This window comes from Empidonax traillii, unplaced genomic scaffold (assembly GCF_003031625.1).
Source record: "Empidonax traillii isolate 1590-97213 ecotype Southwest subspecies unplaced genomic scaffold, ASM303162v1 scaffold340:size591717, whole genome shotgun sequence".
Lineage (NCBI taxonomy): Eukaryota > Metazoa > Chordata > Aves > Passeriformes > Tyrannidae > Empidonax > Empidonax traillii.
The window spans coordinates 100,339-124,449 of record NW_020955533.1 but is presented as its reverse complement, the minus strand read 5'-3'; the positions used below and the strand labels follow the sequence as shown (position 1 = coordinate 124,449).

The 24,111-nt window shown below is 43.9% G+C and overlaps 1 protein-coding gene across 4 annotated transcripts in view; it reads right to left on the bottom strand.

Annotated features, from left to right (window-relative positions):
* Positions 1-2,949: 2,949 nt before the first annotated feature.
* Positions 2,950-24,111, bottom strand: part of HERC3 (HECT and RLD domain containing E3 ubiquitin protein ligase 3) — a 48,864-nt gene continuing 27,702 nt past the window's right edge. The window contains exons 11-25 of one of the 4 annotated variants that reach the window (XM_027892156.1): positions 23,624-23,683; positions 21,238-21,349; positions 20,514-20,703; positions 19,414-19,577; positions 18,774-18,887; positions 17,463-17,486; positions 17,282-17,371; positions 15,331-15,501; positions 14,551-14,694; positions 13,129-13,295; positions 11,967-12,033; positions 10,121-10,203; positions 6,777-6,960; positions 5,881-5,983; positions 2,950-4,741 (exon numbers count right to left, since the gene is read on the bottom strand). In XM_027892156.1, the coding sequence (XP_027747957.1) occupies positions 4,533-4,741; positions 5,881-5,983; positions 6,777-6,960; positions 10,121-10,203; positions 11,967-12,033; positions 13,129-13,295; positions 14,551-14,694; positions 15,331-15,501; positions 17,282-17,371; positions 17,463-17,486; positions 18,774-18,887; positions 19,414-19,577; positions 20,514-20,703; positions 21,238-21,349; positions 23,624-23,683 (1,882 nt within the window). In that variant the 3' untranslated portion in view covers positions 2,950-4,532. Of the gene's footprint in view, positions 4,742-5,880; positions 5,984-6,776; positions 6,961-10,120; positions 10,204-10,370; positions 10,462-11,966; positions 12,034-13,128; positions 13,296-14,550; positions 14,695-15,330; positions 15,502-17,281; positions 17,372-17,462; positions 17,487-18,254; positions 18,402-18,773; positions 18,888-19,413; positions 19,578-20,513; positions 20,704-21,237; positions 21,350-23,623; positions 23,684-24,111 lie in introns of those variants that run through there. The other 3 variants (XR_003572147.1, XR_003572148.1, XR_003572149.1) reach the window with 3 other exon arrangements.

Sequence of the window (24,111 nt, the reverse complement as noted above, 5' to 3'; positions counted from 1 at the left end):
GTCAGTTTTGCATTTGAAAACTATAGCAAGACGTGCATTCATTGACCCTTTAGTGAGGGATAACTTGGTGGAAGGGGTGGCTCACTGCTTTCCTATCTCTGGATGCTTCCATATTCCTGAAGGGCAAAAAAGACCCTTATCCTAGTGACTGCACTTAAGAGAGTGTTGATTCCAGCAATCTCCCCTGCATGTGTTCCAAAAAGTGCTCTTGGCACCAGGATCATCAGCAGAGCCAGGACTGTGTGCCTGGTGTTATGCACAGGGAAGGGAGGGGAAGTGACAGACAGTCATCTGCCCTTGGGATACAGCCCAATGTTTCTGGTAACCTAGTTCTGTAGGGGATTTCTCTTGCAAACATTTAACCAATGCATTAAACAATTGTTTTCCAGCCATAAAATGATAAATTCTGAGTGCCATTACTGGAAAAGCTCAGGAGCTTATTCTTCGTAGGTGCAGAGGGTGAAAGCCTAGCCCTGCTGAAAGCAATTGGTTTTGCAACAGCACTTCAGCAATTTGCAATAAATGCACTTCAGCATTTATTTTTTTTAAAATTAGTAATGAAGTTACCCCAGCCTCAGCCAGCTGAGATGTACTCCTCTTCTTCCTTGCCACTTTGTGGGGGAAAAAAAAACCCAAACTGAACCGAATTCGTTACAGGTCGAGTCAGAATTAATTCTGCACTGATGTCAATACCTGGGAAAGTACAAATTAACCCACTGGTGGCAGAAGGGGCGACTAAGTGGGGCGGAGTGGGTCTGGTGCAGCGTAATTAATTTTGCTAATGGTTGTAGCTTGCGATGAGTACATCAGAGACAGAGAACAAGCACACATGCAAAATGAGAGCAAGCCATGCTGATGGCTGAGCAGGATTTACTGGGCTCTTCCTTCTCCTTCCAGGAGAAGGTTTTGTTGCCTTGGACTATCATGGTGTTTGGTGTTGAAGGACCTTTGCTTGGGGTGCAAGAAACATAAATTGTCTCCGAGAGTCCAGCTCACCTCCACCCACAGAGTGTCTTGGTGCCCCACCTGTACAAGATTAATGGAAAACTTGCAAAAGGCTCTTGCCCTTGGGGATGGGTGTGGATTGACATTTCCAGCTACTGGAGGGAGCAGTCAAATCTCACCAGCCTGTATGGTCACTCCCAGTACAGTGTTGTACACTTGCTGGACCTTGTATGGTCAAGTGATCCCGTGCCTGCCTTTGGGCATCTGCATGCAGTGAACCATCTCCTAATCTATGGGTATGTACATACATCAAACCAGATATAGTTATTCAAATAACTCAGTGTATAGCAAATATTTTGGTTGGCTGGAGTGCGGAAGCCAGTACCAGGGTGGGGTGTGGGTGCCTGACTGAAAAAGAAGTGTTAATAATCACTTTTTTTCCGACTGCATTTCTCATGGAGCCAGTGCATTCCACAGCTAGTGACACCTCAGCAACTCTGGGCTTGATTTATGTAAGCAAGGTTAAATTGAATTTTTTGTGTCTTTTTTAACATAAATTAATTGAGAACCATTATGTGTATATTTTGTATAAAACACAAAAGTATTGCTGTTTTGACTGCAGGTGTTTAGTGACAGTTTTTGTTCCATGTGGGATGTTGCCATGGGTTGGCTCAGCTTGATACACAAGTGGCTGACACAACAGCCCTGGCCCCTCCTCCTCCTCCTCCTCCTCCTCAGCTGAACGTGGCTGGCATCTGCTACTGGAAAAGAAATGTGTGTGTGATGTATAAATATGTCTATACACACATATTTTGCATTATATATATATATTATATGAAACATATGCACACTTACCTCTATATTGAAATACGAGTTTATCTTCAGTAATGCAGCACATGCAATACACTATATACAAAATAGAGAGGCACTATTATACAACAGTCTCTAGAGCTAGTATGTCTAGATACTAGACGCACACAGTACTTTGTTTAGAGTATATAAATACTCTAAATTTGCACATTTTAATGTGCACACACCGTATTGTGTTTACAGCATATAGGGGTTATGTGCACTGCTGGCTGAACCCTCGGGGTGCAGCTCCAGCAGCTGACAAATGGTGCTGAGCACTCCCTCACTGGGCCCCTTCTGGGGTGAGGTGTGGTGGGGGGTCCCTGAGCAACCAGGGCAATGGGCCCTGGTGCCCGAGGGAGTCTCTCAGCCCCCAAACTGCATCCTGGCCGCACAGACACCCACACTCTCTCCCTTTACAAGTGTCTGGTGGTGCAGCTCCTCTAATATTGCTGCCACGACTCCTGCCCACGCAGGCCTGTTGTTAATAATTGCTTGCTGTTAATGGATGAAGAGCTGGGTCTGAGGGAGAGGAGGGGCACAGGGTACTGCAGAGCTGCCACAGGCTCGCTGTTTTCAGCACCCAGCTCAGGCCCCACCACACACCTCGGGGTGCTCAGGCCACGGGAGACATTGTGCCAAGGGGTCTGCAGGACCAGGCAGGAGAGGCCACAAGCTGGAGAAGCCTTGGTGCCCTTCACTGCCATGAGGAGAGGCACAGCTGCACACCCTGCAAGGCAGGAGGAAGGGAGGAGAAACACAGAGGGATGGAATGACTCAGGTTTGGTCTCAATTCCCAACTCTTCCACAGCGGACTTGCCTGACTGCCTGAGACAGGACAAGCAGATAAAACCACTCCTGCTCCATGGAGAGGGCAAAGTGCCTTGGGGCTGGGGCTGCCTCCTGCCTTGCTTCTCACTTAGCAACCAGCACCCAAGCCAAATCCAGGTGAGGATGGGGAAGAGCAGCATTCGACAGAAGCAACCAACAATGGGAGGCACCTGGGTGCTCAGCAGCACCAGATCCAAGGCAGAGGAAAAGCAGTGCCCTCCCTCCACGTGCTCAGAGGTATGGTGAGGGCAAGGGGGCAAGGCAGTGCCAGTGCTTGGGGCGGCCTCTCCTTTACTTCCCAACACGAGAAGGCAGCCACTCAGCCAGAATTAAACATCAAATTTATTGCATAATACTGTACTATGTACACACACATCGAAAATAAACATTTGATATAACTGTATATTTATCTTCAATGCTGCATTAGAAAGAGGCTGGAGGGCTCTCCACGTAGCCCACAGCTTGTCTTAAAAAAAAACAACCCAGAAGCCTCAAACCTTTTGTTATGAGGTGCAAAGTTCAATACGGTCTATTGAACATGGTGCATAAATACTATGTCCTAATAACAAGTCAATGTCAAAACCACCCTAGGCTTAAAATGAGATTTACATCAAGACCTGAAAAATGGTGGGGGGGGGGGGGTGGAAGGGAAGAATCATTCAAATTTCCTGTAATGGGGTGGCGAGACTGGGGGAAAAAGATAAAGGCTCTCCAATCACACAGGGTAGATTTAGGTAGTGATTTTTCTACATTTCCAGTCTTACTCATACAGATGGTCCTTCAGGTCCCCCCCAGCAAAACAGCTGTCAAGTGAAGGGGCTGCTCTCAAACAGCAAAATAAATTAACCCTAGCTGCCAAAAAAACCCCCCATCTCTCAGAGCTATCACTCAAAAGTAAATCTCGTGCTCCTTTCTTTGACCTGACCAGACTGGAGAGCTTGTAACACCTCATACATTCACACACACACGTGACTCCTCTGGAGAAAGGTGTAAAAGTGGTAAAAGCAGCCACCTCACCTTGTATTGAAATAACAGGTCTGTTTGGATGGAAAAACGGGGCTCGGCAAAACCCACCCACATAGCTTGTAGACTTGCCAAGACAAACACACAACACAAGAGAGGCAATTTGAGAAACCCATTATTACAGGTAGGGTTTGTCCTTCCACAAGCCTGAACACAAATCCCGCTCCAGAGGACTCTGAGGCTTCTTAAAGAAGACATTGCTTGGAAACAAAAGACAGGACACGTGAGGAAAAACAACCCAACCCCCCCTAAACCACCATATTTTCTGTGAGACAGCCTGGTGCAAAAAGAGCATCACTAATGCACTGCTCTGGGGGTCACAAATGACATCCCAGCCCAGTACCATCCGCCAAGGGCCAAAGGGCAAAGGGGATATTTCTATTCAAAGCAAGCAAGAACCAGCTTGCATTTAAAAAGGGAGGAAAAAAGGGTGGGGGGAAATCACAGCTTTTCAAAGAGGAGATTACCCAGAACCTCAGTTTCCACCATAACCTAAATGCAAGGAAACATCAAAATATTTAAACTGGATTAAAAGCAGAGGTAAGTGTGTGTGTATGTGTGTGTATAGGAGCAATAAAAGCAAACTACAAGGAATTGCCAGGAGGGCAACGATGTCAAGTTGGAGGGAGAACAGAAATGCCCACTGAACTGATTTCATTCAGTAGATGAAGAAATTCAAAGCAATAGCCTCCCCCTACTGAAGCCCCACAAAATGCTGGCAGCATCAGGCTGAGACTGCTTCATCTCTATTATTATTATTATTATTATTATTTATATTTTCCCAAAAAAAAAAAAAAGTTCAGATCCATTCCCTTACAAAAATAAAACCCAAGCCCATCGCTTTCTCCCTCCGTACCCAAGTGTCTGTGCCTCTCCTGTGCCGGTCAGGCCAAGCTGAAGCCCTCGTAGTGATCGATGGCTTGCACCAGCCGGGCGCTGAGGATCTCCTTGCTGCTGTACTTGGGCAGGTCCAGGAGGTTGTAGCAGGTGTGTGCCACGGGCAGGTACTGCTCCCCGCTGGTGGTGGACTGGATGATGATGCGCAGGCTGGACATGCCGTAGATGGGAATGCGGTCACTGCCCGTCAGAAACACTGGGAGAAGCAGAGGGAAGGTTGGACAGTTCAGGCAGGTGACCTCCCACCAAGGGCTGCACCTGAAGGCAAACTTCATCCCCACCTGTGCCATGAGACCCTGCCTGGAGGGGCCGAAGCCCTGACCGAACTCCATGCAGGGCACCGCCGGTTCGCAGAGCTGCAGGAGAGCAGGGTCGGTGCTGGGTGCACAAATGTGTAAATCAAGCAGCCCACAACACACCCTTCCCTTGAAAGCTCCCTCTCATGCCTGGAGGGGTTAAAAGGAGCAAAGCCAAGCTGCCTGATGCCCATGGCAGGGGGAGAGGGAGCCCCAGCCACCCTCCCCACCCTGCCACCCATCCCAAGCACAACACCTTGGATGCCAGGATCGGGGGGGGACTCCTCCTTGCTGCTCCCCACCACAATCACTCTGCCCCTGAGTGTGACTCTTGTGCACCGTCCCTGCAATGGTGTTTTGGGGAGGGCATGGGGGGAGTTACCCACTAAAGCCTCTGCTGTGCACCAAGACTCCTGGGACCCTCTCTACAGCTGCTGACTTCAGCCTGCACACTTCGGCTGAGCCGCTTTTCCAACTCAAACGTACAGAACAACTGAGCTGACTGATTGTTGCTTTGGAGGAAAAAAAAGCGCCTCACACAAAAATGCTGGCCTTTATCTTTCCAGCAGTCACAGAATCACAGTGGTTGAGGCTGAAGGGATCTCTGGAGGTCCTCTGGGCCAACCCTTCTGCTCAAGCAGGCCACCTAGAGCCAGCTGCCCAGGACTGTGCCCAGCTTTTGAGCATTTCCAAGGATGGAGGTGCCACTGTTACTCTCTGGGTAACTGTGCCTGTGTTCTGCACCCCCATAGGGATGAGGTTCACCTGATATTAGTGGAACTCGCCAGTACCTAGTGAGAGACTGCACTGGATCCTGCTCTGCAGGTATCACACCCAGTGATTCTGAGGGTAAAAAATGAACAAAAAATAAAGAAAAAAACCCAACACAACAGAGGGGAGAAAACAGATCTGACTAGCAGATAACTCAGGAGATAGCCATTCTCGCTGGATCACCCTCTAGCACTTAATGCAATGAAACTCTGCAGACACTCCCACCTGAGTCTTCAGAAGACAGTCTGCACCACTGCAAGATACTTACAGAGAAATTTCTTCTTCTTTTCCAAAGGAAATGCATGAAAGGTCTCCCAAAACATTCTCACAGTTGGGTGTGTGGCAGTGTAGTCTCCCTTATAGACAGCACTCTATTAAAAACCAAAACATCACATCATTTCAGCTGGCAGTAGAAAGCAAAGGCTAAGCAGAACCCTCACCTCATCTTTTCTAGTATCTGATGTCAATCTGACATCAGATTAGTTTTGAAACAGAACCCAGGATGGGTGCTGGGCAACAGCATGGCTCAAAGACCCAGCAAGGGTTCTCCTAGCAATGGGAGGAAGGCAGATAAAAGGCTTCTACTCTTCAGCTCATTACAGGTGTCAAAAGAAATCCTCGACTGCCTGTTCACAGGCTGAACTCATGAACAGGATCACATGTTCTGCACTGCACAGCCACTTTTACTGTTGAGGCTGAGACAGAGTGAGTAACTTGCTCATCCATGCATTTTGAGAGGATACAACAGCCCTTACTTGGTGCCCAGATTCCCCTTTGAACCCTTGGCTATGCACTTTTTGCCCTTGTGCAACCAAGTTTCACTGCAGGTGAAGACCCTGACTTTGTGTCTTCCCTTCAGTCTTAGGTTTCACCCCTAAAAACAGCAGATGAACTCCTTCTCCCCATCCTTTCTCACCCTGAATTTCCTCCCTGAGCTTTATCAGTAGCAAGACACCCCAGTAAGAAACTTTTCATGTGAATGACAGCAAGGTGTATAAGGAGTATTAAGAAAAAAAAAGAAAAAAAAAAGGCAGATAAAGAAAGAAAAAAAAAAAGTTCTATGACTTATCACATCTCATGACACAGGCTAATGCCTACCTCATGCAACTGCACAATCCTGGTACTTGAGAAAAAGAAAAAAAAAATACAAGAGGGAAGCTTTACCTCCTCCAGTTCCTCCCAGTTGTAGTTACTGTTTCCAACTATCATGGCCCTGAGCTCTGTAGGCTGGAAGAGTTCCAGGACTTTCCCACCACATACTTTCAGGAAGCCAGTAGAAAAGGCCGTGTACCACTCATGGATGGAGAGGTTGAAGATGTAATTTACGTAGGCTTCAACAAATTCTTCCCTATTTCATTGAGAGAAAGCAGGCAAAGCAAAGCACTTTTAATTGTATGCCAAAGTTGTATTGTATGCCAGCAGCACCACTAAGTTTTCCTGTTTCTGCCTGTAATGTGTTTTGCAAACCTGAGTCTCCAACGAGTTCAACCCACTGCCCTCCTTTCACCAAGTCACTGCAACACGGACAAAGTATTCAGCAGCAATTACCACCACGTGTCTGCTTATTCCTCAGCAGCCCAGGTTCTGTACTACCACTAAACCCACCCAATGGCCTTCCATGCAGTTGCCCACAAAGCGAGTGACAGCAAGCACTGGGGAGGCCTCAGGAACGGAACCCTCTTCCCCATGGGACTCACGACTGGCACAGGGGCTGCGTTAAGCAAACAGCAGGATGCAGTTACCAAATGAACATTTTCACCCCCTGGCCCCGCTCCTGCAACGTTCCGTTTAGGAAGTCCAGGAAATAACCTACAGATCTTCTCAGCCCGCAGGTGTCCAGGGCTACTCAGCTGAGAGGTCTGTGCCCACCCACCATGACCTCACCCTGACAGGCCAGCTGCGAGCAAGAGCTCTGCTGGGGAGAAGGAACAGACGGTGCCCAGCAGACTACCACTTCCAAAACCAAGAGCCTAGTTTAGTGAGTTCTCAGAGGCAGCTCCTGCTGACTCAGTCCCTAGTGAGTCTCACCAGTGGTTCACCACTTTAAAAGCCAAAGCTGTAGTCCAGGGACAGACTGAGGAAATCCTGCTCTGAAGTCTGCATCTGAAACTGCCAATTCCCTCCCCAAAGAATCTTACCAAAAGAAATCACCACCCCTCATAACAGAGCAAGCAAATAGTCTAAGAAAGCACAGAAACCTCCTCTTCAGCCTTTGCACTCTGCTTAAATAAATATATGGCTTATGCTCTTCGGGTACCACGGCAAAGAGAATGATTCCTGTCAGAATGACAACCCTGGTTTCCTTCAAGGGTTCCCTAGAACAGCATTAAAGACAACATTCTGTAGTCACTGGCAAGAAACTTGTGGCAGTCTCTGGACTTTGTTGGGAGGTTACACAAACAGCTTCATTCTACTCTCCTGTTCCTATTCCCAAAGCACTGAGCGCAACGCAAGAATTTCATTTGTGCAGTGACTTAAAATATTTCCCATGATTGATTTTTTTTAACACCTGAATAGTGCACCAGACAACGTGGTAAACTGGGATGTAAAATCACTGTGTGTGGAGGCATCATTTTTGCCTGATGTTTAAGAGCAGCTCCCACCTGCACTCAAAGGACAAGCAGATTGGAGAACAGCATAGAGTCCAATACCTCAGCCTCTAGCTGAGGAGGTCACAACTGAAAGAAATATTTTGGCCTTTTGGTGGAGGAATTCTCAACACATACACTATGCAAGAGCAGCAAGGGATGGGTGAAAAAGTAAAGAAGATATAAAGAAGAAGACTGACAAAAATGGAAACTTGGAATAGGAAATCATAAAGCAAAGGAGGAGTTATTTTCCAGTGCATTTGTTTTACTGTAATTTTCCCAATAGTCACCTGAGCATTAGGGAAATCCAAGCTGATTAAGCACTTAACTGCTGCTTAATACCTCTCCGGCTGTTACGGTCACGAACCCTTTTTCAAGAACATTTTATGAACTCCAAAGTAGAGAGGGAAAACGCAGGTATTTCCCACTTGGTATTTTTCAGTGAAAGCAATCCTGTGCGTTCTTCAGTTCCCAATGAACTTCCCTCACACTGGAAGGGCAGTGCCCGGAGACGTGCACATGGCAAACTATTCAGGCCACGGGGACAGCAAATTGGTCCCTGGCCTCTAAATGTAAAGTGGAGGAAGTCATTAGGCACTGTAAGGTAAACTGACAGCCATGTCTAGACTTGGATTTAGAGGTTAGCTTGAGTTCAAAACTCCAGTCAAGATGAAGCAATTGAATTTTGGAATGTTAAGCTGATGGAGCTACACACTAGTCTTTCTCCTTAAGGATTTTTTTCTCATGTTTCCCATCCTGACTTAATAAACAGTTGCAGGAGCTAACCTGGGTGCTCTTCCCAAACACTTGTTCAGCTAAAAGCTTTGTTTCTTTCTACTGTATGGCATAGAGTAGAAAATTGGCTGGTTTTCTCTTGAGTGTATGTGCCCAGCTTAAACACCTAAAGGGTACTATCACTGCCATTTTCATCTTTCCTTCACTGTTGCAAGGGTAAATGAAACTCTCCTCTGTTTACCATCCTCTCCTTGCAAGGAGACAGAATTACGCAGCTCCATCTCCCTGTAGGCTTTGCATGGAGGCAGCTATTTAGCTGTGTCATTGCACCACGTTGGGCAGTAGTAAGGTAGGTAAGGAGGTAACACAGACAAAGCTTTTGTTACAGCAATGGCTTTAGATGGAATCAGAACCCTTTCAAATAATCAGATTAATAGGAAATTACTTCATCTCCAGGCTTGCCAGCAAAGTCTTCAGCAATCCTAGCACAAGCCCCTACCCATGCTGCTGAGTAGTCACTGGATCACAATGTTTTGCCAGCAGAGTAAGAATCTGAACAGTGCTTCAAGTAATAATGGCATTTATAGAAATCCCATTACAGGATTATGAGAAGAAAATAGTTCAGCAGCTGGAAAGCAAAAAAGGGGGGGAAATGGTAGCTGTGCTAGTAATAACTCTGGGGTGTTCAGTCAAACGGAAAGGAATCCAAGTACAGTAGGTCCTAATGGCTGTAATCAGGGATGGTGGTCAGGGTGTACTCAAGGGAAAGTGTTTCCGGCTCCAGAATTAAGAGTATAAACAAGTTTGCCGGATTCAGTTTTGTTGGTCATGCACAGTTCCTGTCTGAGCCATCAGGGATGTTAACCTTCAAGGGCCAAAACCGTACTGCAATCTCTGCTTTAAATGGGAAAACCTCCAAGGGTCTACATGAAGGCCTTTTATAGGGAAGATGTTGGTCCAAAAGTGTGAGGGACATTTTCCAAACATGGGAGGAAAGATGATGGAAAAGTTGCTTTTTGTTCAAGTGCCACTAAATGCCTGGTAACTTTCGAACAACTGGTCTTAGAATTTATTTGCAGTGACTTCTAATTCTCTCCTGAATTTCACCTCAGATAAGTTTTCTGTGGCACTGCACCTGAATACACCACAAGTATGAGTCCACCCCCACACACACACCCCGCTTACCTATTGTCCTTCTGCACCAGAATTTTATCTCCATCTTCAATCAGGTTCTTCTGCTCTGTCACACCATAGCTTTCCCTGCAGATCTATACAAAACCAGGAAATCAGTTTTACCAGAAGTTCTTTCCAGGGCACATGCCTAGAGTAAGATACAGAGTTTTCTTTCATAGCTGATGACTGGCATGTAAAGGGTAGGCCAGAGAAAACTGTATATGCAGAAACTTCTTTTCCCTGCTCTGTGTAGCACACCTACCTTCCATCACTTATATTTGCTGTAGGACTGCTATTAAGTCTAAATATGGACTCAGAAAGGAAGTAAAAAATTATTCTTTTATATATACTTCCTGTGAAAAAAAAAAAACCAAGAGATTGGTAACTAAAAACCTGATTTTTAACTAAGCCCACAAAATCTGGCAATAAAAAGGACTCCGTTTTTATAACACAAACTCAGTAGTTTAATTCATCTGCTCTCACTGGAAAATGACATGACCACAGACATCTTCCTGCTTTTGCCTCACCTGGGATGGCACCACTACAAACCTATGTTTTGTACATTAACTGGTTACCTGAAAAAATTGAAAAAGGGTCAATTTTCAAGTTGCCATTCACAAAACAGGCTCTGGTTTTGACATGCAAGATGAGTTATTAATGTAAGGTTTGAGATATCTGTTATTTTATTCATGTCAAAGGTTTAGCAGATATATCTGTACGTCTTTATATACTATGCAATACACAATGCAAGAAAGAGAGTAAGAATGCCCTTTTGTGCAAAAAAGAAAATGGAGAAAAGTCTCTTGTGTTACTTCAAAGGTATCCTTTTTTACACAATTTGCATTATCATCACTGTGGCTTCATTACCTCATCAAAATTACAGCTCTGTTTTGCAGGAGACAGTCAGAAGCAGGTCTGACTCACTCCAGAGATAAGTCTGATCTAAGAGAGTTTATGTGCTCTCATTTATGAAACAAGGATATGAACACAACTCTCCTAGCTCAGCAAGGTTCTTCACAGTGAGTAGCAGTTTCATGTACCTTGTTTTTACCCCAGGGCAGGTCCTGGACAGAGAGTCAAAAGCCCCACTCAAGCTGATGAACCCATCACTCACAACCTGTTAGAGCAATAGGACTTTGAAGCTAAGACATTGAAACATGGATGGCCTTACTCTGCCCAAGTCAGAAGAGAACATATCCTGAAAACAACAATGCCATTTCTCTCTGAGAGGTTCTAAATGTCTGCTCGTGTTGAGGGCTGTATCTGATATTATGAAGTTTATCAATATTGAACTCTTAATTTCAGGGAATCTCTACTCTGTAATAGAAACTGTTCCATCTAGATTACTAGCTATTAAAGAAAATCCTTTTACTGCTGCAGGAAAGCTGACTACCTCAGCAAGTCTCTTAGCAACAGCCTCCAGCATTTTGTTCCTAAGAAAGTCTGGCCAAGTACACACACTACAAACTTTGAAGTTAAAAAGAAAAATATTAGTATTAGGACAGCAAGGGAAATTCTAAATTGCGTTAGCATTTCATGAACTGACCTAGTGATGTCAAAACCTAACCTCTATTTTCAAGGAGGATTTTGGAATTACCTCTCACTGTCTAGCATGAGAAGTTAGCCACTGCTATTTAAGACACATATCACAGTGACAACACAGTTATTTTAAAAACCACTCTGCTTAATCTACTTACTACCTCACTTTTTAGGACCACATACAAAAGAACAAGGGAGGCTGGCAGCAAAGAACATTTTAGCATTAACAAGGGGTATGTGCTATAGGCAAGTACATGAATAAATAGACAGGCTTCAACTGTACCATAATCATAGAATTGATATATTAAATGTGTCTTACTGTAAAATTCAAACAGAATGTCTCTTCCACATCTTCCCCAGGGTAATCTAAAAGTTGCTGAAGACTCCTACACAACAGGTCAGGAAAGAAATGAGAAAAAAAAAAAGATCAGATATTTAAAAAGCCATATGTCTAACAGGGAAAACAAATTCAGGAGAAGTAAACAGCATCATACATCTGGGTAACAAGATTGCAAGAGAAAGAATCTGAGTCACCCCAAGTGGTAGGAAAGAAATATACCTCAAATAAAGAGATGTTTTTGTTGGAAGCAGGATAAATGCCAATCCATGGAAATTATCAATACAGTCCATGCCTACCTAGTACATGGATCACCTTAAACTGGAATGTGTTTCTAGTCCTTAAGTTCTAGTTTTGTCATCACCACACAAAGGTCTGAGAGAGTGGAAGAAGAGAGAGTGGTGGATTATATCTGTATGTAAAAAATACTCTCATATAAAAGTATATACCATCAGGTAAAAAATACTCTCCTATCCCTCAAAAACCTACTGCTGTCTTCCCTGGCATTTTATCCCATTACTGTAAATACAGTTGTCCCTTGGTGCAGACAAATCAGATGGCAATTCAGAAGAAAAAAACTAAGACAGTAGTCAGATAGTGGGGTCTTGACTTCTCAGTCTCAGAGAGAACCAATATCCCCATGCAATTAGGCAGAAAGATTTAATACACCATTTAGAAAAAGTAATTCTTTCACTCTATTCAACTTCTTCCTGGCATGGGAGCAGGTCACAGCTACACTGGCTCAGGGATGGGATGATTCACAACATTACAAACAGTTCCCAGCCGGGGCTACATCACGAGACACACCACAGATCTAACCCAAGCCTGCTGGCTTGAGGGAAAGGCTGAGGCTGTGATCTGGGATCATGCATGCAACCACCCCTGTTCTCAAAGGGGTGTGCTAGGTATCTTTTGGCTGTGTTGATACCCAGTTTCAGGGGGTCTGGAGGATGGGAGACTAAGCGGGTGGATCCAACAGCCTGTGGGAGAGAAGTCCTACATGAAATTCAGTCCCCCAAATTAACCAGTCACTCAAAAGGATCAGGAGGTGTTTTATTGACCAGCTTTTACCTAGTATGGCATTTCTTGTTCTCAGCTGGACGGTCTCCCTTCCCAGAAAAGCTGCAAATTTTGTTTTTCATACCTTCCTTCCGTAGGGGATAGCTCCTTCAAATCCTCTAGGCAGGGCTTCACGTTCAAGAGTTTTTTGTACAGAGCCAAGGGAAAGTGAAGGTCTACCACTGTGAAATTGTATATTGCAAGACCACATATGATGCCAATCAAGTGAAACCAGTTGTGTTCTACAAAACACTGCAAAACCACACAGAGAAATCCTGATGAGACACACTGGTGCAATGCACAGTACCCTTTCCTCCATGCACTAAGAAGACAGCCTCTGCTTTTCCAACTGGGACAAAATCAGACAGTTCCCATCAGGTCCCAGTGTTGTTGTGAATTCCTTGCTGGCATGTGGCACAGAAATAAAGATTTGGAAACCACGTTCAAGTACTTTTGTAAGCCATGGTTAGCTGTGGAAACAGCAACAGCAGCTTTCCACCTTATCTGCCTTTTATTTCCTTTTTTAAATATCTCTGCATTTAGACACTAACAACAACTCTCTCCCTATCGCACGTCCTATTTAAAATTAAAAGTTTTTCCATAACCACAGTGCCACTCAGGTAAAGATACCAGCCCAGGTGTTGTCATACTTTTCATTTCTTCATTTCTTCACATATTTACTCTCACACTGGTATGTCAGTCACAGACTGGCTGCCTATGTTTGTTAAATGTTCCAAGTATGTGACTCATTTTCAGTGCTTGCACTGTCACTGTTCTTAGTGTCAAAAGACTTGTTTTGTAGCACTAACATGAGGAGTGGCTGCTCAATTTCCTTCCTTGTAAGATATAATTAATAAATTAAAAAGAACCCCACCAGGGCAGCTACAACTTAGGGGAAGACTGACAACATCATTTCCCATCTTGCTACCTAGGAAGGTGAAGGAAAAGGACAGAAACTACCATCTCCAGCATAATGCTGTCTGACACATAGAGATCTTGCAGTCCAAACTGCCCCAAAACAAATCACCTTCCAGTACAAACCATGTTTTTTGCTGTTTAAGAGCTTCCTCACATAAAGCCATAACAAGCTTAGATCCTGAAGGCGATAGTGATGCATGACTAAGTGGATTGGTTGCACTTATGTGAACAGCAAGGGAGGCACAGAATTCTAATGCCATTGCCACCTAAACCTCTCGTTCTGTACAACAGCACATGACAGTCACATTCATGATAACAAGAGTTCTATTAACTGTCATCTGACCCTTAATACGAGTTTTATTATGGGATAAGAATAAAGAGAAAGAGCCAACTCCTTAACAGGCACAACCCCTGCCATTCTACTAAAGTTAATGGACCTATTTACACTAACTGAAAATAGAGTTCACATTGTATCGTGGGCGGAAAACAAGAGGAAGATAATTTCTTTCCCACAGTTTGCCACTAACTGCCTTGTCATTTAAATGCAGCATAATATTTCAACCTGCATGTACAGAGGGCAAGGGCTTACCGTGTCTGAGAACCACAGCAGGTTTGACTCTGGGTAGTAAGTAAACATGCCATAGATAGGGTTGAGGAGTTCTTTTAAAAGCAGGAGGAAAAATTCCTTTGTCACTCCCCCGGCGTCAACAGCTTCCTCACCATCAAAGATGACCTGTAGAAAAAGCAGGTCAGCAACTGGGATGCAGAGCTGAAACTGAGTGAATCAGACATCTTTCTAATTGGAAGCCACGCAAAGCAATTTGTCCGAAGTGCCCAAACCCACTGCAACCTGGGAGCTCGTTTCAGTGCTCTGCTTGCAGGGACAGAAAGGCAACGGCGGGTGGCAAATCAGATATTTTGAAAGTGTTTAACTCCTCATGCAAATCATAAATAACCACCTGTTGTCCCAATAACCAAAGCAGCAACATGAGAGCAGCTACTGAACTCTGTAGCAATCTCTCAGAGACAAAACATGTCCTATTGTAAATAGCCTGCAGAAGGGCAAAACAGAGACTGAATATCATAGAAATGTTTCCTCCCCTGGCCCTTGTACACTAGATATACTGGGAGAAGAGAGTAAACGCTCTGCTTGCCACCTTGTAAGCTGCCCCCGCCAAGATACCCCAGGAGTCAGAAAAAAAAAAAAAACAAACAACACTCTAACTTTGCCTGGATTAGATCAAGTGTTCCTGTGTGCTATACCTACACAGCAGTTACTGTACACTGGTGAAGTGGTAATGTGAATGGTTGAAAGGCTGCAGAGATGTTTGTTGGGTGAGAGGGTGCTAAAGACATGGGGAAAACTTACTTTAAGAGGCTTTTTCAAATCAATGTCTGAATGGATGCTCAACTCCCTTAGAGCATCACCAACTAAGTTACTCCTGCGAACATGAAGTACCAGGAAAGGGCTTCTGGCCAGCAGAGGCTCCAACGTGAGAAGCATGAAGACATTCTGCAAATTTGCACCATTTATTGCAACCTGTAAATAAAAGAGAGGAGAAAACCAGCCACTGCTCAACTTCTTTCTTCCTGTGAATGGAAAACAGTTAACAAATATATGCCTGGTGTTCCCTTCTGCGTTGCACTTTTATTCTGGTTTCCCTGCAGTTCAAGAATCACATGCTCACTCTGCACAAGTGTGTGTGCCTGTATGCCTACCTGCTCCCCCACCATTTCCCATTCCAACATGTTTTCAGTCCACTGATCAATTCACCACGTTGGAATAACAAAGAGATCAAACTCTTGAATGTTATTTTTTTTTACATTAGGTACATGGGTGGTAAGAAGCTTTATTCATGCTCTTACTGACTCCAGAAACTAAGTGTGAACACACCCTGATAAGAGTCAGAGAGTCCATGGGGGAAAGCAGTGCTACAAATACAACAAGCAAGGAGCCAGCTGACAACTGCATCTGGCAAGGCACCAGGGAACCCACCATATACAATTCAAAGCCCTCATCCACACAGATTTTCTGGAGTTGGTCAAGGCATAAAGTCCAGGCAAAGTTTTGGCCACACATAATATACTTCTTTTCATGCAGTGTCCATGGTAAATGGTAAATTCACATTTGAAAATTCATTTTCAAAGTCACTGAAACCTGAGACAGAAATCTACTGGAAACCCGGCTTCCTCCATTCAGCACTCACAGCACTACTGGTTTCTCTAACTGGTTGCCTTCCTAAAGATCCTGTCTCAGGAGGCAGCACAACCTTTACCAGTCTGCTCTTCTGCCAAGATGAGGTTGATACCCTCCTCTCAACAGTGCACTGCTCACAAACTGGGCAGCTGAAAGCATATGCAAGCAGAAGAATGAAAGCAGGAGAAGGTGCCTGCAGCATCTGAGCATAGGCTGAGCCTCTTCTGCCTTGTTGCAGGCTACGTGCCCAAGCAGCCATTGAAGAGCTAAGAGATGGTTATTACCTGGAACCAGTACCATGGCCACAAGTAACTGTGGTGAGTTTTCTACCCCAAAGGAGTCTGACAACCAAGGACCTCAGCAAACTCCTTTCACAAAGGGTGGGACTAGTCCCAGATGCAGCCGCACTGGATGAAGGGTCAGTGCCCAATGCTTTGCCTCTCTCAAGAGGTCCCTGCGTGAGCAATGCCGGGTGTTGGGACATCTACACTGGCACAGAGGCCAGCTGCCCTTGTCACAGCCTGGCTGTGAGCTGGCTTGGCTGCCACCTACAGGGTAAGGGTGCTGGAGCTGAACACCTCCTGTCAACACACTCCTGGAGGGCCTCAGGTCTGTGCCCCTCACTGCAAACAGGGGGGTGGGCTGCGCTGCTGACAACAGCTCCTGCTTGCAACCACAAGCAGCATCAGGAGCTGGTCTTCAACACTCACTTCGTTGTTAGAAGTAACAACCACTCCTGCATTAGGCAGAAACTTGAAAAAGTGTCCACTTGCCAGAAAGTTCGTCTAATTCTTCAGTCTTACAGCTCCTCTAATAGAGACCTCACCTTATTTCTTATCCTTGGACTATCATAAATACATAATTACTCCTTCTCTCTACAGTTTAAATTTCCACCATGTGCACATCTGGCAGTTCTGATGTTGCCAAACATTTCGAAGTGAAAAGACACCAAGCACTGCCTTTGCAACATCCAGGGAAAAGAGGTTTTCCAGTTACTACGCTCTCCTGTGTTATGGAAACAATGTGATGCACACACCAACTCCCACCTGGCACCCTTTCCAGGCAGGCACCACTGCAAAAGGCAGAGAAAGAAATGTGGCAGGAAAATTGGGAGACTGATTACCTGCATCTGTAGTTCTGCATCTGTCTGTAACATCTTGGTCTTAGCCTGAGCATCAAAGATGAAAGGATAAGAGCAGAGGGTCACAGCATCCTGCAAGAAAGGCAGGCAGATTGGTTCCTACCTACCCTACAGCTTTCAGAACACTTCTCTAAATAAGAGTAATGAAAAACAATTTTCTTACCTGCATGATAGATGGTCTTACTTTCTGTGAAAGAAAAAGAGAAATATGAAAATCTTTTACTCCTTTTTTTGGTGTTTTTTTTGTGATGGATTTATTCAAAGGTGACTCAAAGTAAATTTTTCTCCTCTGCGACCAACAAACCATTTTCTTTGCTCTTAAAGAAAAGTATGGGAACTCTGTCTCCAGAAAATGCACAAGTCTAACACAAAATATGAACATCAAATGTTACTAAGAGGACTAACTGGCATAGAAGCCTATGTTAGCCTGCCATAGGTGAAACTTACTCTTAGGAAGAAAACCAAAAAAAAAATACCCCCAAGGCAGAAAACATATGAAACAATAGGAGAGACAATAGGGCCAACAACATGGCAGTACAAGAACACCCCTGCAATGCAAGTTACTCATCATTAGCCACATCAATACATTTTTAACTCTTTTTAACTATCACTTACATAAATTTGAGTCAGTATTTCATTGTTCTGCTCACTTAAAGTAAGCACACAGCAGCACTACTTAAATGACGGAAAGCAGGGGGTGGGGGGAAGCAGCACACACAACATTTAGAAAATCCATAAAAACACACACAAAAATTATTGCTACAGTCAGGTTTTAGTCTTGCAGCATCTCTTGGCAGATGTTTTTTGGTGGTTTTTTTTCACACTTGGGATTCCTTTCCTTGCTATAATTAAATAATCTCACTGGGTTCCCACACAGCATATTCAAGCCCTCGGTTTAGTTATCTCCTTTCTTACAGATGGGAAAGTGAGACATAAAAGAGGTGAAGGGTCTTACCCAAGATCACCCAGCAGGTTACTGGAAGAGCCAGGAATAGAACCCACATCTCTTGAGGCTTGGTTCAGTCCCCTAGCCAGAACGCCACTGCCTCCTCTTACAGAGCAACATTTTAAGATCACTGGCTACATTATTCACAATACCTGCCTAAACAGCAGAAGTAAAGGGTAAAAATTATAATTTTAGAATACAGGACTTGGCTCCTGAGGTCTCGATAACATTAAAAGGATCCAGTGACCGAATTAATCCCCTTGTGCAAGGATTGAATGAAATTCACACAAGTAATCACAGAGACTGTTGCAAGCGTTATTAAATATTGTTTAGCTCCAGCTCTTCTGACAGCCTTATTTTAAAGTCAATTTTGTCAAGCCACCGAGTACTCAAATCTGAGAGACTTAATGTATAGATGGACCGATACTGAATCGATTACACTCTCATTAAGGATATAAAAAATACAGATCTACAACCAGAGACACAAACATGGACAGCTATATCATGACTATGCATAAAACCTCTTACCATTCCAGCCTGTTGCAAGAACCACATGAGATAATCCTCCTGAATGTCCACCAAGCTGGAAATCTCAGGGATATAAAACTTATCATATTCCACATGTTTAACCTTCTGATTTACCTAGTGAAGAAAACAGATGGTTTTTAATGTATGGATATATTCAGCACTTTTCTCAGAACATGCAGACTTGCTTTCATAAAATCAATTATAGCAGCTTGCAAAGAAAAGATGCAGAAAGTCTTGCAAAAACACATGGTCTCTTATATTTTAGTACAAACCAAGAAGAATCAAGATAAACCTCTTTCTGACTCATTTTACCTCCCTCTCCTCCTCACAGAGACTCCCCAGCAACAACACAGTAGTAGCAGAGACCACCAGGAGACAGGTATTTATGATGCCACAGTGCACACAGTCTGGTGGCTCAGCAGCAGCACTCTTTATATTTCTAGTGTTTGAGACAGGCCTAAGCAGTCTTCAAGTACCTTGGATTCAGGAAAACCACCAACGTCCTTCCTAAGTGGCATCTTGGTGGACAGTGACACAGCTTACAAGCCAGAGCCCATGACCACTGTGCCCCTGGCAAGTGGCAAAGGGCAGACAAGACTGCATCATCTTGAGCTGACACATGCCCAGGCCTTCCCCTTACCTTATGGAGTTTCTCCAGGAGTCTGAGAGCAGCTGTAATGTAGCTGCTGAACAGGACTGGAATCAACAGCGTCTTCCTTCCACTGAGGAGGTAAACCACTGCACCTTTATACAGGTCCACTAGCCTGAGGAAATATCTTGGGCACACTTGAGACCACCAGTTATCTGGAAAGCAGAGAACATCAATATAAACCTGAATTAAAGGACAGAGTAATCCCTAAATAAGAGGTTCCAGCTGAAAATAGAGGAATACACCTGAAGACTCTTTCAAAAAACTTCCTTATTTCTACTTCTGGAGGTCTGAACGCATCACAAGTATTTTACATGATGAGATTCACTACAAGGCAGCCTTAAGAAATATAGTAAGCTAACAGGAACAGTAACAGCTCAACAAACATAAATAACAATCATTAAGCAGCATATGTTCTGTTAGAAATTAAAAGACTCAGAAGTGGGAGAAGAGTTTACTGTTCAGCTTGATCACAGACCATCAACACACCAAGACATGTTTTCCCACATCTTATAAAGGACAAAATAACTTATGCTATATTTAGAATATTCTTTTATTTACCTTATACAGAAAGAATATTCTAAAGTGAACAGTATCTGATTAAATTTAAGAAAATAAGATCATGAATACAGGTGAACTAGATAAACTAGATTAGCCTCCCTAGTAAGTGTTCTTTGAAACAATATTTTACTTCTAAATTAAAACAATTCTTAAACCTGAATTTTCTTTCTGATTTATGATCTACACCACCATAAATTTTATATGCTTTACATTATTGTAACTAACTCCCCATCTCTTACCTGCATGACACATTCTTAATATCCTCAGAGTCCATGTTTAAAATTCAAAATCTAATTCTTTTACACGGGAATAGAGGCTTTTGAGGGGGATGATTCCTAGAGTTGTATTGTTTCCCAGATGCTTTTTAGAGGAGACTGATTCATAACAACACTTATCACAAATTATACCCAACTGCTGCCATTGTAACAGAAGACCCAACACGAATATGTGACCAAAAAATCCTAAAGGCAATACTTTGTGTCCCAGTGGGATGCTGAGAGCAACACGGAACCCAAATGACAGACTCTTACCAAGAACTTTGCTGGGGTTGGTATCCAGACGCAGAATAGCCATTGCTAGAGGAAGCGTTAGAGAGATATAATACTTGGAGTCTTGGAAGGGTGGGAATTCAGGGAGAATCAGATAGATCCTCATTGCCTCAACATCTGGTGGAGAGCTGGACAGCTGAGGAATCAAAAAGCTTTCAAAGCTCTTGAGTATCTAGAGAAAAAGAAAAAAAGACAACTTACTCTGGTGATAGGGCACCTACAATGTGGATGATATTTAAGAACTGATGAAATGGTCAAACCCTGTTTTAAAAGTCAAACCCAGAGTAAAAAAAAACCAAAGCTATAAATATTATAGCTGAAAGTGGCAGGGGGGACATATATGCTTTTATACCACAGCTCTGCACTTCTGAAAGAAATTTTCTAAGTTAGAATAAATTATGCAACCATAAAGTACTCAACTCCTGACAGATACACAGTAATTATTTACAAGTATAACATACTCAGAATTAATTTCAACAGACATTCAAGTATTAAGTGCCATTTAAAAACTAGTCTTATAGATACATTCTGAGAATGTCAGCATCAGCCCAGGTCAGTGGAGAAGTATCCACTGATACCATGAAGTGTCTGGCCTTTAGATTTGCAATACAACCCTTCCCCAAAAATGCTGCTGGTACTTGCATGTTAGAGAGGAACAAAGCCTTAATTTCCCCTCTGAATACCCAAAACCCCAGAAGTGCATTACCTGGTCTAGGAGAATGGAGTGCTGAGAGTTCATCAGCTTCTCAAACAGCACTCTGGTGGAGTTTAGATCAATCCCTGGGATCTTTGGACTGGTTTTAAAATGTTCATCGATTCTTTAAAAAAGAAACCACAGACAGACAGGCATAAGTTTAAGGAAGAGACACCATTACCCGTGTGTTGACGTGACCCCTAGGGAATTCGTAAGACCAGAAATAAGGCAGAAGTTGGAGTCTTCTTGGTAAAAACAATTCTCCCTTCTAAATTCCTCTGGGCCTTGGTTAGGGTTGGGATTCAAAGTCTTTGGTTTCCCCAGGACTCTTTCATTGACTTAAGAGCCTGCCTAGACAGCTCGGACTGCTTAAAAAAAACAAACTACCTGGTACCTATCATATGCACCAGGGTCCTCTGTGTTGTCTTCACACACGAGACTGTTACAGTTAAATCTGCTCCACTATACCCAATAAGAAAAGAAACTGTCACACAAGAGGACATCAGACGTGTGTTTTCGAAAGAAAAAATTAAGATATTCAGAGTAGTAACTTTTTTGGCAATTCCTCTCTCAAAACTTTTTAAAGCTAAACAACCACCACAGTCAAAACACAACACAGTTGAGGACAGCCTTCGCATGGTCTTTACTTATAACAAACATGCTATCCTTGTTGCTGTGCTTGAAAGGCTTTAATTTGCTCAGGCTACTTGTGTAAGAGGGATAATGAAGGCAAGCCTGTGGAAGACAGTAGTCCTACAGCCAGCCCTGGCAACACCGAATGTCCAGTCCAGCAGGTGAGTTACTAAGCTGAGCATCAAGAGCGTGATGAACATCTATAGCAGAGGCTCTCCCCACCAGCGTCTGCAGTACAGCAGCACATAAACCCTTGCAGTTGCCAGTAAAAAAAGGTCATTGCTACAATTCCATTGACCTCAAGGGTTTTCCCAAGTCTGCCACTACTCATCCAAGACAGCGCTGTATTAGATGCTTTGAAGGAAGAGGTAGCTATTAAAGAGGGGATGCATTTGTCAAGTTTGATGGTGTGACTACAACAACACAGCAAGCTAAACATAGCCTGTTGTAGTAGAATGGCTATTTCCATCACAGCACAGGCACCGGGCTGGAAATAGCTCCCCCAAGACACACTGTGGTACAGAGCACTTCAGGCTGTGCTGTGCAAAAGCAGTACTGAGGCAGGCTCAGGCACAAAGCCACAGAGAAGCTGCTCTTCCATCTGATCCTGTGCACCACAGTGCTGCATTGCAAACAGGCCCATACGGCGTTAGGATACCAGGGGGATGTACTGGGGTGTTTCCATCAAGTGCACCGTGAGGTAAGACTTGTAAAGGTACAGTTAAATGCAGCCTCACCTCAGCGAGGCTTCAGAATTTATCATTCCTTTGGCCAAATATTTTCTGTAAAAGTTAAGTCCTGCACTTGCCAGGGCATCACTAAAGTGGAAGAACAACTGCATTGGGGTGATGAAGTCATAAATTCCACTCATTTCCACATCCAAAGGAGATGTGAGACTATTTAAAGTGACTCAACAACTTGGATACGTCGGCGAATGTTTTAAACTAACATGATGCAACTCTCCTGATGAAATAACATGCTGTTCTGTCACAACCCTAAGACTAGAAACCATTGGGCAAGCAGAAAAACACAAGAAATAATGAGTAAATTGTTTTCTTTTTAAGTTGGTGTTGGAATATATTATGCAAAGATTACTCAGAGTAACTGAGGTTTTCTTCACCTAGTTACAGGTCATTTATTCATCACATCATCATAAAAATTTCTCCTCCTCCTCATCTTACGCTGTTACCTCGTCAGTATTTACACACAGCCAACACAAGCCCTCCCAACCCACAGCCTTTGACTCAGCCACTATACCACATGCTTATCACCACTTTTTGTTGGTTACACCCATTTGAAATTCCTCCTTTTGTAAGCAGGATGTCACCCAGTAGAAAAGTGCTTCCATGCTGCCCCAAGTGTATTTTCAAGAGCAGCCTGTGCTGAAGTCTACTTCCACATGCACCAGCCCCCACCAGTTAAATCAGATGGGTAAGAGACTATTCAAATACCTGGCACAACTCATTTCCCTTAATGTCATATTCCTAGCCTTCTCTTTTAAAGATGATGATACTCATTTTGTACGGAAAAATTACAATTGTGACAACTCCCAAGAAATCTGTGCCTTATAGTACACTCACCATGCACTTTCTTAGACCATTTGCCTTCCTTACCCAGGTCTGACCACCCACCTCTTTAGGGGACACCCTCTGCCCCTGTCTCCCGTCTGATCAAAAAAATCAAATCCCACTGCAGCAGTGAGTGAAGTAAAGGGACTCCAGTCTGCCTCAAGGGAAAGCCATACTTCTGGAAGTTTGTCACTTACTTCTTCTCCAAGAAGCTTCCATTCCAGCAGGCAGCTGAGGATAGTATCTGGACAACACTACTGTTTGCAGCAAGAAGACAAAAGAAAACAGAGATACAGGTTAAGAGTGGATGTCCCAACAAATCTCTTCAGCTCTCTTCCCTTCCTTCTATGGGAAACAATATCAGGGCCATCCCTTCAGAGGCACAGAGGGTAAGAAGTTCACTCAGGGTCATGTAATGTCCCTCTTTGAAAGGAGTGTTAGCAGTGCCTCTTTTTCACCTATGCTGCCCTTCTCATGGCAAGAAGGAACTTAATGAGTCTGTTCACAAGTTCTTGCTGCTTTACATGAACTCTAAGCACACAATGAAAGACAACTTTAGAATCCGTTTCCCACCCACCATCTGCAATGCTGAGGCAGTCTCAGGTTCCTCTGGTTTTGCTCAGAAGCTCTCACCTGGCAGCTTTGTGACTGGCAACTGTCCTCCCCTTGGAAACGACCAAGAACC